Below are 14121 nucleotides of genomic sequence, written 5' to 3'. Positions count from 1 at the left end.
GAACTCACACGAGAACTTCCCAGTGGGTCACCCATCCTGGGATTGCTCTTGCGCGAACTCACTTAACTTCTGAGTTCCAATGAACTCTGAAGACAGTAAGCTCCCAAAAAACCTCATGCTAGGTAGAGATGAGAATATACATATAAGGCTTACAGGATCCACTCCCCTGGGCGATGTGGGATGTAACAATCCACCCCCTTAGGGGCCTGACGTCCTCGTTAGCACACATCCGGTGGGATTGGCTCTGATACCAAATTGTTACATCCCGGCCCGGGCCCCCACCACATCTCGGGCTCGACTCCACCGTAGCACGATATTGTCCGCTTTGGGCCCCTACCACACCCTCATGGTTTTGTTTCTGGGAACTCAGAGAAGAACTTCTCAGTGGGTCACCCATCCTTGGATTGCTCTCACACAAACTCGCTTAACTTCAGAGTTCCAATGAACTCTGAAACTAGTGAGCTCCCAAAAGACCTCGTGCTAGGTAGAGATGAGAATATACATATAAGGCTTACAGGATCCACTTCCCTGGACGATGTGGGATGTAACACGAGTAGTTTACGTTAATTAGTTTAGTTTATTTTACAAAATTGTACGAACAATTTTATTTTGAATGCAATTAAATAAATTTTAGCTTTTTAAATTAATATAATTAGAATTAAATAAATTATTTACTATAAATATTGCTTTAAAACCAAATTAAAAAAAAAATTAAAAAGGTTTGCTCGATGACTATATATATTCGTCGAGTAAACTTTTGTTTTATTATTTTAGTTTGGTTTTAATAGTTGCTAGATGAAAATATCGTCATGTCAAGTTTTTTATTGTAATTAATTTGGTACGGGATGACAAAATCACGTTGTTGGGCAAGATAATTTCGTTGGATAAAGACGGTCAACACATTTTTACTCAACACAAAAGTCGTCAGGCAAACTTAGTATCGCCTAATGAATTTCCATTTTCACTAAGACTTTGAGCGACAGATTTTGCGCGATCAAACTTTTCCGACGAACTTCCGTGTCCAAGGTTTTGGGCAACGGAATCTACTTTTATATGACAAATGTTTTCCGTCTAGCAAGGTGGTTTTCGGATGGTGCTTACACATTTTCGTGTCTTTTTGTTGTTTTTTATGTTTGTTTTTGTATAAGGGTTTTGTTTTCTTGTTTTTCTTCAAATATAAAGTAATCATAGTAAAATATAAAATAAAATGGTCAGGCCAATTTTCCAACCTAGATATAAAATATATGGCGGGAACGAGATAAAGAGGCACTTGATTCTATGACCATGTCCCATCAGCATTATCTATAGCCAGCTAGGTTTCAAGAGGCAAAAAAGCCCGAGTCCAAGTTAGGGTCAATGGTACATAGCAAGCTCCCTTATTATGAGTTAGTATCATTTCCGGATCTCATTGTCTAGAGTGCTAGGATTAAAAAATCTGAACCATTCAAATTGAATTTCATTATTTTCATCAACTTATTCCACTTGCTGATGTCACATTTCTCACTGTCCAGATTTTTTAGTCCTCGGACTCCAGGTAGTGAGATTTAGAAAGGATTTCAACTTCCTTATTATAAGGTATCGTCCTACATATTAAAGTCTCTCTGCAGTTCAAGATACGAGAAATAGACATTTCGGGTAACATATATATTATGTGCATATAAAGGCTACCGGTTTTGCCATGTGATGAAGAAAGTTAATTTTATTGATGTGTTTGTAGGTTTAACTAGGGCTCACTCTCATGAGAAGTTTGAAATCATTCTCTACCACATTTTGGTGCTTTTTGTTGTGGCACCTGCTAGATACTCTTGGAAGTAGGGGCAGGTTCGGTTTTTTGCCAAAACCAAAAACCGAACCGAAAGTATTGTTTGGTTTAGTTCGATTGGGTTTTCTTCGGTTTTTGTTTGGTTCGGTTTAACTTGTGTTTGTTTTTTTTTTTTTGGTTAGGTTTGGGGTTCGATGATTAGTCTTTTAATATGATGTCCATCCAAACTCTATTTCTAATTTTTCATCCCCAAATCCCACAACTACTGACTGCATAGACAGTAATTTATTTTAAGTGTATGTAGCTCAGATAAAAATTTTGAAGAAAAGTTCAGGTTGTGTCATTGTCCTTCATAGTTAAACCAAATAGAAGAATTAAACACTACCCAGACCTAGTTTCCATTTGGCAAACAAGAAAAACAAAAACGCACAATAACTTAATCACATGTCAAAACAAACCTAGTAAATGGAAGATCCACCCAAATATCAACAGAGGAGAGTCAGCGACTCAGCAGACCACCCAAACCTGCCTTCAATCTCTAATCCTCCACAACTAATAATTTTGCATTGGCTTAATTCGAATTTGAAAGATACCTGCCAAGGATAAAGTTTTGAAATTGCTTTCTTTCTTTGGAAGCCAAGTGCATATATCCAAGCCAAAGGTACAGGGGTCGCCGTTTTGAATCTTTGATTCGGTTCGATTCGCTTCGGTTTCTAAACTACTAAAACTGAACTAACCAATTTTGGTTCATTTTTCTTTTTGTTTTCGGTTTTTCGTTTCGCTTTGAGTTTTTTTTCGGTTTTTAGTTTTCCGAATCCACCTACTAGGAAGAACTTTTGGTGGTGATAGGTAAGATGTTTTTAAATTCTAGATAAATTTATTAGAAAAATATTAGGGAGATCATGCTTATGGATCATATTTTGTAGATTATATGATATGACGGTTAACGGTTGAATATTTTTTTTGATGATCTAAATAAGTAATCTAACTATCAACTGTCACATTATGTTGTCCACAAAATATGGTTTAAGTAGACAAAGAAATTAATGATGAACGAAAGAAAAAGAGAAAGCTCAAAAGTTAATTAATATCTTTCAAAATAAATTTAAAAACTTGACGTTGAATATAGTGCTACACATAGCTCTCTATATAAACCATCCAAAGAATGGCACTTCTATACAGAACCCAGAAGTAAAAAAAAACCAAAGGCACTAGCTTAACTTAATTCACTAGTCACAAACCATGGTTCAATTTCACCATTTTTGTTTCCCCTCCTTGCTCATAACACTAACAGCAGGCCTCCTTCCTGGCACCCATGCAGTCGACTACAACGTCACAAACACCACCGGAGGAACCCTCGGCGGAATCCGCTTCAACAATGAAATCGGAGCAGACTATAGCTGGCAAACCCTAGTCTCTGCCACCGACTTCATATGGAACTTGTTCCAGCAAAACACAACCGCTAACAGAAAGAGCGTCTCCAAGGTAACCTTAATCATAGAAAACATCACTGGGGTCGCGTACACCATCAGCGACGAGATCCACGGCAGTGCCAGCTACATAGCTGGTTACTCCGGCGACGTGAAGAGAGAGATCACCGGTGTGCTTTAACATGAATCAACACAAGTGTGGCAATGGAATGGGAACGGTCAAGCCCCCCGGGCGCCCCCCGCCGGGGTGGGGGGGAGAGGGTGGTTGATTGAGTGTATTGCTGATTACGCGAGCTTGAAGGCCGGGTACGCGCCGAGTCACTGGGTTCAGCCCGGGCAGGGGGATAGGTGGGATCAGGGGTACGATGTCACTGCTAGGTTTCTGGACTATTTGAATAGTTCGAGAAATGTGTTTGTGGCTGAAATGAATAAGAATTTGAGGAGTGGTTATAGTGCTGATTATTTTGTTGATTTGCTGGGAACAATGTCGATCAGCCTTGGAGTGAGTACAAGACCAAGTACGCAGGAAACTAAATTGTAGTGCTTCTGTAGCCAATAACAAGGGAAGAGATCCTGTCTGTATCTATACATTCGTAGCCCAGAGATCAAATAAGTGTGGCCTTTAAAATTTGATCCTACGGCAAAAAACTATTGTAACTTCCAAAAGTTTTCATTAACTTCTCTGCTTTTGGCCCTAGCATCAAATTTTAAACAAGGTTCTAAAAGACACTAGACGCTAGTCGGGCGGCGGGCTGGGCCTAGTGCCTAAGCAGCTAGTCAGGGGTCTAGGAAGATTTAATTAAATCTATTATATTTCGTATAAATAAATGTGTGTTTATACTTAAAATATATATGATTTCATCATAAACTAGAAAATGGAATGACATATATATTATGAGCTATTGAAACATAATGAAAACTTGGAGAACAAGTATATAATGTGTGTTCCTTTAAGTATTCAACAAGTCTCTTACAATTTATTGAAAAGCTAAAATGCAAATAAAAGTTATTTATTTTCTGTCTAAGTGAGTCACAATCCAGGCGGGTATCTACGCGAGCTAGGTGGGTGCCTAGGCTGTCTAGGTGGGCGCCTTAGTAGGTCCAGGTGCCCTTTCTTAAATTTTTAAATGCCCAGGTGGGGATTTTTAGAGCAATGATTTATTTTAGAGTGTCTAACTAGTTAGGATCTGTTTTAGATTGTGTTTTCAAATGTTTTGAGTCAAGTTATAACTAAAATTCGTCCAAAATTGTGTTTAGAGTCAGAATCTGTCCAGTTTGTGTTTTTAGGCAGTTTTTAGTGTTTTTAGCTTATTTTGAGTCTTGTGAACTTGTTTTGAGTCTTTTAAGTTTAGTTAAATGTTTTAAAGCTTAGTTTTATCTATTTGAGTTAGTTTAAAGTGTTTTAGCAAACCCTCCTAATCCCCGGTTTAAGAACGATTCCTACTTACATATATACTACAATTGTCAAAAGAGGGTTTAATTTGTGTGTTAAGTTAATTTTCACATCACTGTACGTCCCATTGGGTCTTTAGATAGACAATATATGTTAGTAATTAAAAATTATTTTTTATGACACAAATGTTTGAAATTGTGTTTAATAAATATTAATAAATAATAAATCACTCTATATCAAAAGAATATGTTGGCACAATTATGGATTTGTGCCTTTCTTCCTTGGTGGCTTTAATGTCAGCAATGAAATTTTTTTATTAATTTGCAATGACACCGTAATTGTAATTATGCCCTACAATTTAATATATTTAAAGTAAAGGTAGATTTTTTGTGCCTTTTTTTAAAATAATGTTGTAAACAAAACATTTCCCTCAATCTTCACACCTCACTCTCTCCTTGTTTCCTTCATTCCGCATCTCTGTGTTTCCCCATTCAAACCTAGCCTCTCCATAATTCCTTCGCATTTCCTCTCCCTTTCCCAATCGAACCGAGCCTCTCTCTCTATATTTTCCCCAAATTTTGCTATTTCCCTTTCTCTCTGTCTTTCTCGCCTCTCATCTCAATTCTCAAGTCATGCAGAAACAAAATTTGCAAATCCTTCCCCTTCAAATTTCACACACACTGCGAATAGGTGGGTCTCAACTCAAGTCTTTAGTCGAGTTTACACATTCTCATAGACTCTGGAAATCATTCTCCTTCACACACAATCTGCAAATCATTCAGCCTCAACGCTTATCTCATCCCCAGTTTCCCTTCAGTTCAGTGCTTGCATAATGTGATTCCTTCCTTTCCACTTTGTTCCAGGTAAAATGGTAGCAATTTAGACCTTGTATTGGTTAATTTTAGGGTTAGTGATCATTTGAAACACAAGGGAACTGAGCTTTTTTCTCTTTTGGGTTATAATCAAAAGGGGATTTGACCTGGTTCAGATTCAAACAGACCCATTTTTGCTTCGAATGGAAAGTGACCTGCTGTCACTTCGAATAGGTTTAGATTGGAAGGTGATTGGCTATTTTTATGAATTAACAAATATTGAGTTGTATATCTACTAATTAATTTATTAGCCAATGGTATATTTGGCTTTGGAAAGCTGTTATTCAGTCTGAAGCTTCTATATGTGACATGGTTTTTCGTATTTTTTACTATGCACTTGAGGGTTTATTGTTTTTTTATGTTACTTGGTTGATATAGGCAACACGGATGAGTACTGGAAGAGGCAAGATGCAACACAAGTTATGGCTCTAGTCAAGTAGACAACTACCGATTTCAATCATTTGAGCAAGTCATTGATACGTCCTACTTTTGGTTTTTTTTAATAAATACTTTTCCTCTCTTCGTAATGTTTCTGGTTTACCTTGAGCTTATGAAGTTTAACAGAACAAACAACTCATGAGAATAAATTGGTCGCAATTTCTGGGCTTGCAGTTAGTTTGGGAAGGACTTGGGCTTGGTGGGGGAGCTGCTGTTGGAAACTGGAACTTTAACCAAAGTTTGATGCTTCTCTAACTTCATTTTCTATATTATTGGTGCTCTAGGGAGAAGGATAAGAATAAAGTTCTTTTTAGATTAGGCGGTGGACATTATGCTCCTCGGCATATGGATATTGTTTTGTAAGTTATAGTCACTTTACAGTTCATCCATTTTCTTTCAAATATATAACATTGTTTTCTTAGTGGCAATGCGGCTTGGCATCCAGCTTTATTTTTTGTTTCCTTCTGTGTGCGGTTTGATGCATAACTTATTAACTGTGAACTGAACCTTGTCATTTTAATTGATCGTGTCAAAGTAAATATGGTAAATAAGTCTGCTATAAACAAATGGGATTACCAAACTATAGATGATACTTTCTTTATCCTGTTCGGAACTTCTGGCTTGATCTGCTTCCTCCTTCCTTTTCTCTGTCTCTGCAGCTTATGCAACACCCATAAGTCCTACATTACCCTCCCAGCCCCTTGTTGCTTCCTCTTCCATCTCTATTAAATGAATTGGCACTGGTAGTACTTTGATATGTTGTTGTCAAATTGCTCTGGTACTGGAAGTGGCAAATGATTTATTTGTTCAAGTATCTTCCAAATTTTCTCCTAATCTTCCCTTTGTAGTTAATTTTATTTCCCACTAGCTTTTGTATGCTCTCGTCAAATTGCTTGATATGATGCTGTTAATTTCCAACTAGCTTCCAGCTTTGGCAAACTGTATTTAAGCTGTAAGAAAGCTAGTATTTAGCACTGTTAAGAACCCAGCTACAATTCATTGTTGTAACTTATGAAATTCCTATTACCTTACTCTTGCTAAGAGTGTTGATATCAGATCTATTCATTTGTTTTCTTAATTTGAGTTTTATTTTTCATGGGTTAAACAAATAATTATGAGAATTGAAATTTGAATTTTTAAGTAAAGTACTTATTTGGCGTGTTTGTGGTGTTATTGGAAGCAAGGTCCAAGATAAATTTGGAGAACTTTGAAAGGAAGATGGGTTAAGCGTTTATGGTTTTTGTAATTCCAAATTTCAAATTTGTTTTATTCTATTTCTGAATATGTAGTTTTAACATTTTTGAGGGTACAATGCATGTTAATTCTAAGAAGAGGAGATTTGAATCTGTAAAGTGTAGGTCTCTAACTGCTCCGCTCTCTCAGTATAAGTACATCTCTGCATATCTTTATTTCCTCAATTGTTTTTGACTTTGTTATGTTGAGTTCCCAAATTAAAGACTTATACTATCTTTTTGTAGCTTTCTAAAGTTTGGAATTTTCTTGATATGTGCTTACATGGTGCTTAACATGGTTTGTGCTTACTTTCCGTTTCATGGTTGTAGTCTGTTTTCATTTTATGAAAATTTAAATTTTTGCATTTCCTCAATTCAGTTTTAGTTTTTTTAATTTTGATTTTTTTTATATTTAATTCTTGTTGGCATTATAATATTAGTGTCAATATATCTGGAAAAGGTCTTTTGATAAAGTTGTCAAAAACCGGCACAAATAGTGGACTATTTGCGCCTGCCTTTTTGAGCACCAAATAGTGTATTGTGTCCTTTTAGCAATGGTGGCGCCCATAGAGGGCACATATACAAATTTAGTTGCTGTACTGTTGCTATTGGTCTATGAGCACAATTGTTGGTGCTTTTTGACCTCAAAGGGACATATAATTTATTGTGCGCAATGATCATTTTTGTTGTAGTGTTTGAATAAGATCCGAATCCGATAATTCAATTATATAAATAGATCTAAATATCCATCAAGGATGATCCAATCTGATACTAATTCAATCCGATTAAATATAGCATATTATTAATTTTTATCTTTTTGTATACTTTTGTGTAATGGTCGTTTAGGTTTTTGCAATAAACACACTCATATCCTATCTTTTATTATTCAATGTGAAAATTTTAATTAAAAAATATATATAATAAAAGAGTGAAGTTAATAATGATGTTTAATCCTTTTTAGGTTTTAAATTAAATTCGATAAGGTTCCAAATCGATCCGAATTCAATGCTAATCAATATGGATCGACAAGTCAGATCCGATTTTTTAAGTAAGTATCGAATTCGTTAATTTAATTATGGGTCAAGGTTTATCCAATCTAAATTTGATCCGTTTACATGTTTATATTCAACTGGTCAAACTTTACATATTTTATACATGTTTGATTTATTCCCACTATATTATGGAAAATGATCCTTGCCAGATCTTTTTGTTTGAGATTCTGAGAATCTCGTAATCTTGGCCGTTCAACGTACATTATGCGGTCATTTTTCGTTAAATACTATTTATATTTAATTTTAAATTTTAAATTTCAAATCATTTCTAATCACACGATGTACGATTAACAGTCATGATCACGAGATTCCGAAGATTCCCAAGAAAAGAATCCGGCCCTATATCATAACTGAGATTGCGGGAATCTGGTTCCATCCACGCCACATCCCAATTCAACCAATATGAGAAAACCCACAAATGGACCAGATTCATTGCACCAATCTATAGTCTCCATTTTTTATTTTCTATTTTCGGCTCATAAAAGTCCACAAATCCTCTCTCACCGTCCAAATTCGAAAGGATTATTTTTGTTCACCATTATAAGTTATGATGTATATTTATCATCTCTTTATCATCATTAAATGCATTACATCCCAGCTCGGATTTCCATTACATCTTGAGCTTGATTCTATCGTAACACGATATTGTCTATTCTGGACCTCTACCATATCTTCACGGTTTTGTTTATGGAAACTCACACGAGAACTTCCTATTGGATCACCTATCTTGGGATTGTTCTCTCGCGAACTTGCTTAACTTCGGAGTTCTAATAGAACCCCAAGCCAATGAGCTCTCAAAAGGTCTTATGCTAGGTAGAGATGAGAATATACATATAAAGCTTACAGGATCCACTCCCTTGGACGATGTGGGATCTTACAGAATGAGTTTGAATTTTGAAATTCGTATAGTAAATAGTCACAAATCTCAAAATTCAAACACATTTAAAACGTAGTAAGCATTATTACAATTTGATAGTGGGCAAAAAGGCACTCAAATTCCACGTTATTATTCAGACCGCTTTTCAAGCCTCTTCAGTCACACTTTCTTGTTTAAAAAAAAGTCAAGCTCTGGCGGCGGGCTAAAGCCAAGTGCCTAGGCGGATTAGGCGAATTTAAGTAAATCTATCATATTTCGTGTAAATAAGTATCTACTTGTACATAAAATATATTTTATCATAAACTACAAAGTAAAATGCATATATATTATGAAGTATTGGAATATAATGAAAACATGTGAAATAAGGATATAATATGTGTTCATTTAAGTATACAAAATGTCTTTCACAATTTATTAAAAAAAATAAAATGTACAATGAAAATTATTTATTTTCTATTTAAATGAGTTGCAACTTAAGCTTAAGCTGGCGCGTAAAAGGTTCTGAACGGGCGAAGCGGATGTCTATATGGTCTAGGCAGACGCTCAGCAAGTCTGCGCTCTTTCTTACTTTTCAAACATTAATCAGAACGGTGGCAGCCGTCTAGGACGGAGGCAGGATTTTTAGAATATTGATTAAAACCTACGAAAAAAACTCTCCACCCACCTCCGTCGCCGCTGCCGATGCACCATGGCCTTCTCCGAGTTCCGGCCGCTGGACGAGAAGGTCCTCATAGAGTACATAAAAGCCACGCCTTCTCTCGCTTCTAAGCTCGGCAACAAGTTCGACAACTTAACCATCAATGAAGTTGGCGATGGCAATCTCAACTTCGTCTTCATCGTCGTTGGTTCTGCTGGTTCTTTCGTCATCAAGCAGGTAAATAATTTTTCACCATATGGGTAGTAATGGGTTCTGGATATTTGATCAAATTGTATTGGATTTTTCAACACTTGGGTAGTAATGGGTTTGTGGGATTTGATCAAGTTTTGTTGGGGGTCCTACTCCAAAGTGTTTAATTTGTGTTCTTAGACTTTGACTTTGATGGGGGTAAAATTAAAATCAGTGAGTTTTTTATGTCCTTGGATGAAATATGTTAATGCGCTTGTGGTGTTAGATCAAATTTTGTTGGGTTCAACTCCAAAATGTTTTACTAGGGTTCAACTCCAATGGGAGTGTTATTTGTTTTTTGTTTTTTTGTTTTTTTTTTGTTTTTTTTTTTTTTTTTTTCACTTTGATTGGGTGAAAATGTAAAATTAGTGAGCTTTGGATGTCGTCTGATGAAATATGTTGATTGGTTTTGCAGGCTCTTCCATATATCCGTTGTATTGGGGAGTCATGGCCAATGACAAAGGAAAGAGCATATTTTGAGGCATTGGCGCTTAAAGAGCATGGAAGTTTGAGTCCTGATCATGTTCCTGAAGTGTATCATTTCGATCAGACCATGTCTTTGATCGGCATGCGCTATTTGGAGCCCCCGCATATCGTACTGAGAAAAGGGTTGATTGCTGGAGTTGAGTACCCCTTGCTGGCTGACCACATGTCCGACTATATTGCAAAGACTTTGTTCTTTACATCCCTCCTGTATCACAATACCACAGACCACAAAAAAGCTGGTATGAATGTATTTTCTCTTAGTTGATTTTAGTTTGCTTTCACATAGTTGTCATGTACGTTTTTGTGTTCTTATAACATGGAGATAGAATGCATGATGTTGAAATGCTTTGAACGGAATGTATATGAAATTGTGAATCATATCATACACTTATATCATTTGAAAGGATGTTTTTGTCCTGGATCTTGATTGGTTGAACATTTTGGTCCTATTCCAGAAGTGGTATTGTTTTGAACCCTGCCAATAGTTTGATTTGGTTGCAAGAGAAGAGAATAATCATGCACCATGTTCTCCACTTATGGTTCATAATTGGTTCGCTTATACTTTATCCAAAATGATTAGGAAAGTTATTGAGTTAAAAAAAAAAAAAAACAATTTCTTAGATTGATAATCTCTTGTTGAATTCTGTTCAGTTTAACACATGACGTGAGAAAAGGAACTCGACGTGAATCTTAGTATTCTAAAACTGATTTCATTGTGTACAGATTCAATTCCATTTCAGTTTTGCCTTATGAACAATCTGCTTTTGTATATATATCATAACTCGTCTTCATGTCCACTTTCTGCAGTTGCCGAGTTTTGTGGCAATATGGATTTATGCAGGCATACTGCGCAGGTTGTTTTTTCTGACCCTTACAAAGTATCTCAATATAACCGATGGACTTCTCCTTATCTTGATTCGGATGCTGAGGCTGTGCGGGGGGATAACGTTTTGAAGCTTGAAGTTGCTGAGTTGAAATCCTTGTAATGAGACTATCGAATCTTTGTAGCAGTATGACTCTCTATATCATGTTTTCATTTTAATTGTCATTTGAACGATCAAATTGCCTCTTCTGTAGGTTCTGTGAGAGAGCCCAAGCCCTAGTACATGGAGATGTTCACACTGGTTCTGTAATGGTGACTCATGATTCAACTCAAGTTATAGATCCAGAGTTTGCATTTTATGGACCAATGGGTTTTGATATTGGCGCTTTTCTGGGCAACTTGATTTTGGCTTTCTATGCACAAGATGGGCATGCTAATGACCAGAATGATCGAAAAGTATGTCCTGGTCCATTTCATCTTAAATCATTATCTTTAACTTGTTGCTTTCTACTATTCTTTTCTTCTTGATGAATTCTTTTCAAGTTTTTCTGCTCTTGTGACGTTATTTGTTTTTCATTGTTATTTGTCTTTTGCATATAATTTGTTATGTTGTATTTCCATGTGATTATTCTAAATTGTTGTTAAGTCATTTAGTTCTGTACATGTAAATTGTTATTGTTCCCCTGTGTCACCTATCAAGACCTTGCTAATCATCTTAACTATCATGTTAAATTGATCTTCCAGATTGCTCAAATAATTTCATCAACCTTCATGTTTGTGATATGTTTTTTCGTTTTTGAAATGTAACCCGGTGGAGACTGGAAATGTTGTATTTTGATAACCATCCATTGGATAGTTGTGGACTGGAAATGTTGGCAACATCTGCTAGATGTTTCAGTGTAAGAAGCCGGCTCTGTTTCTTTAGTGAAATCGGTGGTCGCCTTGTGAGTGTTCAAGTTGAAGAACAGATTAAAAATTAGGGAAGGCCACCTCTTCGGTCAGTACTGGTAAAGTTAAAAGCTTGATTCTCTTAAGACATTTTTAGAAACTTCTTAGATTATGAGGAAAGGTAAAAATCAGAGAAGAATGTGATCTCAATTCAGTTATCAAAATATAAGCTTTTGTAAGATCGAGATTTGAATAGAAGGAATAGATGCAGAGTTTGTCCTTCACATTTGATGGTGGATTCGAGATTTGCTTTAGTTTCGGTAGTAGAAAAAGCATTGCTGTTTCTGGAATATAACATGTGGTGTTTTTTTTAAAATACATTTTGAGTATTTGGAATTCTGGATGCAGTTTTGGTTGCCAGATAGTTTAGATTTAGTTATTGTTACTATTGGTATTTAAAAATGGTTTCCTACCGATGCATGTGCCTGGCTTATGATGATCCAACAGCAGGGGTGTTTGTGCAACTAAAAGTAAACTTCATGTAGTTTCAGTATAATTTCTGACTGTATAAGGCCTGTTCTATAACATGTTAAACCTGAGTGTTATGGAGTAATAGTTACAAGGTCGGAGCTAAGAAAGTTTATATGGGTGGGCTATTTTTCTTTTTGTGTTCGAGGTAGGCTAATTTTATCAAAGAAGGCTGTGCTAATTTCAAAATTAGATAACTTTGGCTTATCAAACTACATGCTGTTTTCTAAATTTCCAAAATTTACCCTAGGCTATAGCCCAACCTAGCCATACTCTACCTCCGCCCTTGATTGGTTCATAGTTCGACTTGCTATTATTAGTGTTTAGTTATGGTGTGGTGTCATGGTCTTGTATGAAATTTGCTTTATGATGCAGGCATACAAGGCTTGGATTTTGAGGACAATTGAAAACACTTGGAACCTTTTCGACAGGAAATTCCTTGCACTATGGGATGCAAACAAAGATTCTGGCGACGCATATCTACCTGCAATTTATAACAACCCTGAGCTTGTACAGTCTGTACAAAAGAAATTTATTAAAGATCTGCTTCATGAGACTCTTGGATTTGGTGCTGCAAAAATGATAAGGTGAGAAAACAGACTGCATATTTCTTTAGTTCTCGTATTTGATGTTTTTGCACAAAAGAAATTTATTGAAAACTAATAATGAGATCTATTCAGTATCATGATCATGCATCTTTCATTTATTTTCATTCTTAACTGGAATCCTCTTCTCCAATTCGTTGCAATAACCATATGCACAGACTGCTTTCTTGTTTGTAGTTTTGTGCCATTCTTATTTGGTCTCTTAACTTCTTACCCGTAGCTTCTATGAGATTTTTATTTTAATAACTCGGTAGTCCTTTTAAAACCAAGAGGGAAGAGCTTCTAGACCAGAATTAAAATAAATATTTCACGGTGAAGGATGGCCTACTAGAACAAACACCACAAACACACACACACAGAGCGCTTCAAGAAACTGTTGAATTAATTTCGATAATAATGCTTTTATTTTTGTTGTTAACAGGCGAATCCTTGGAGTTGCACACGTTGAAGATTTTGAGTCAATAGCTGATGCCAGCAAGCGGGCGGGTTGTGAGCGTCGAGCTCTTGAGTTAGCAAAGCTCCTTCTCAAGGAGAGGAAAAAATTTCATTACATTAACGAAGTTATTTCCGCCATTCAACAAAACCAGTAAAAGTAACGACTTCTGAGACGGTTCTACGAAAAATTAGCAACGTGCTTGAAAATTTGAAATAGTGATTTTTGGGAAGAAATATACAAATGTTTGGTGTGGCTGCTTGTAATTTGACTTCGTCTGGCCATGAACATGCTAAATAAAAACGTGACTTTTTATTTATTTATTTATTTTCTTTATTTGGCTGCTTTTTATGTGATATTTATTCACTTCATTGCCTTTTTTTTTTTTTTCGGAAAACTAGATAAGATTTACGGGC

At 36.0% G+C, this 14121-nt stretch overlaps 1 protein-coding gene, 1 long non-coding RNA gene and 1 pseudogene across 2 annotated transcripts; all 3 read left to right on the top strand.

Moving 5' to 3' along the window:
- Positions 1-3004: 3004 nt before the first annotated feature.
- On the top strand, positions 3005-3726 carry LOC148693552 (uncharacterized; annotated as a pseudogene).
- A 1283-nt stretch (positions 3727-5009) lies between these two features.
- On the top strand, positions 5010-7247 carry LOC148693551 (uncharacterized). The gene is made up of 2 exons (XR_015951981.1): positions 5010-5448; positions 5836-7247. It is a non-coding gene; the product is annotated as an uncharacterized LOC148693551 (long non-coding RNA).
- A 2295-nt stretch (positions 7248-9542) lies between these two features.
- LOC137729106 (methylthioribose kinase) lies at positions 9543-14028 on the top strand. The gene is made up of 6 exons (XM_068467935.2): positions 9543-9930; positions 10358-10667; positions 11236-11410; positions 11506-11707; positions 13043-13254; positions 13694-14028. The coding sequence occupies exons 1-6, from the start codon at positions 9745-9747 to the stop codon at positions 13860-13862; spliced, it is 1254 nt and encodes a 417-aa protein (XP_068324036.2). The 5' UTR covers positions 9543-9744; the 3' UTR covers positions 13863-14028.
- The last annotated feature ends 93 nt before the right edge of the window (positions 14029-14121 follow it).

The sequence above is a fragment of the Pyrus communis genome, chromosome 10 (assembly GCF_041283825.1).
Source record: "Pyrus communis isolate YQ-2024b chromosome 10, ASM4128382v1, whole genome shotgun sequence".
In the NCBI taxonomy this organism is placed as follows: domain Eukaryota; kingdom Viridiplantae; phylum Streptophyta; class Magnoliopsida; order Rosales; family Rosaceae; genus Pyrus; species Pyrus communis.
The sequence above is the reverse complement of the archived record's forward strand: the minus strand, read 5'-3'. Positions and strand labels throughout refer to the sequence as shown.

Coding starts and splice junctions, on each gene's coding strand:
- LOC137729106 (XM_068467935.2), top strand. CDS start 9,745: ATGGCCTTCTCCGAGTTCCGGCCGCTGGACGAGAAGGTCCTCATAGAG. Junction 10,668..11,235: donor CACAGACCACAAAAAAGCTG/GTATGAATGTAT, acceptor CACTTTCTGCAG/TTGCCGAGTTTTGTGGCAAT. Junction 13,255..13,693: donor GGTGCTGCAAAAATGATAAG/GTGAGAAAACAG, acceptor TGTTGTTAACAG/GCGAATCCTTGGAGTTGCAC.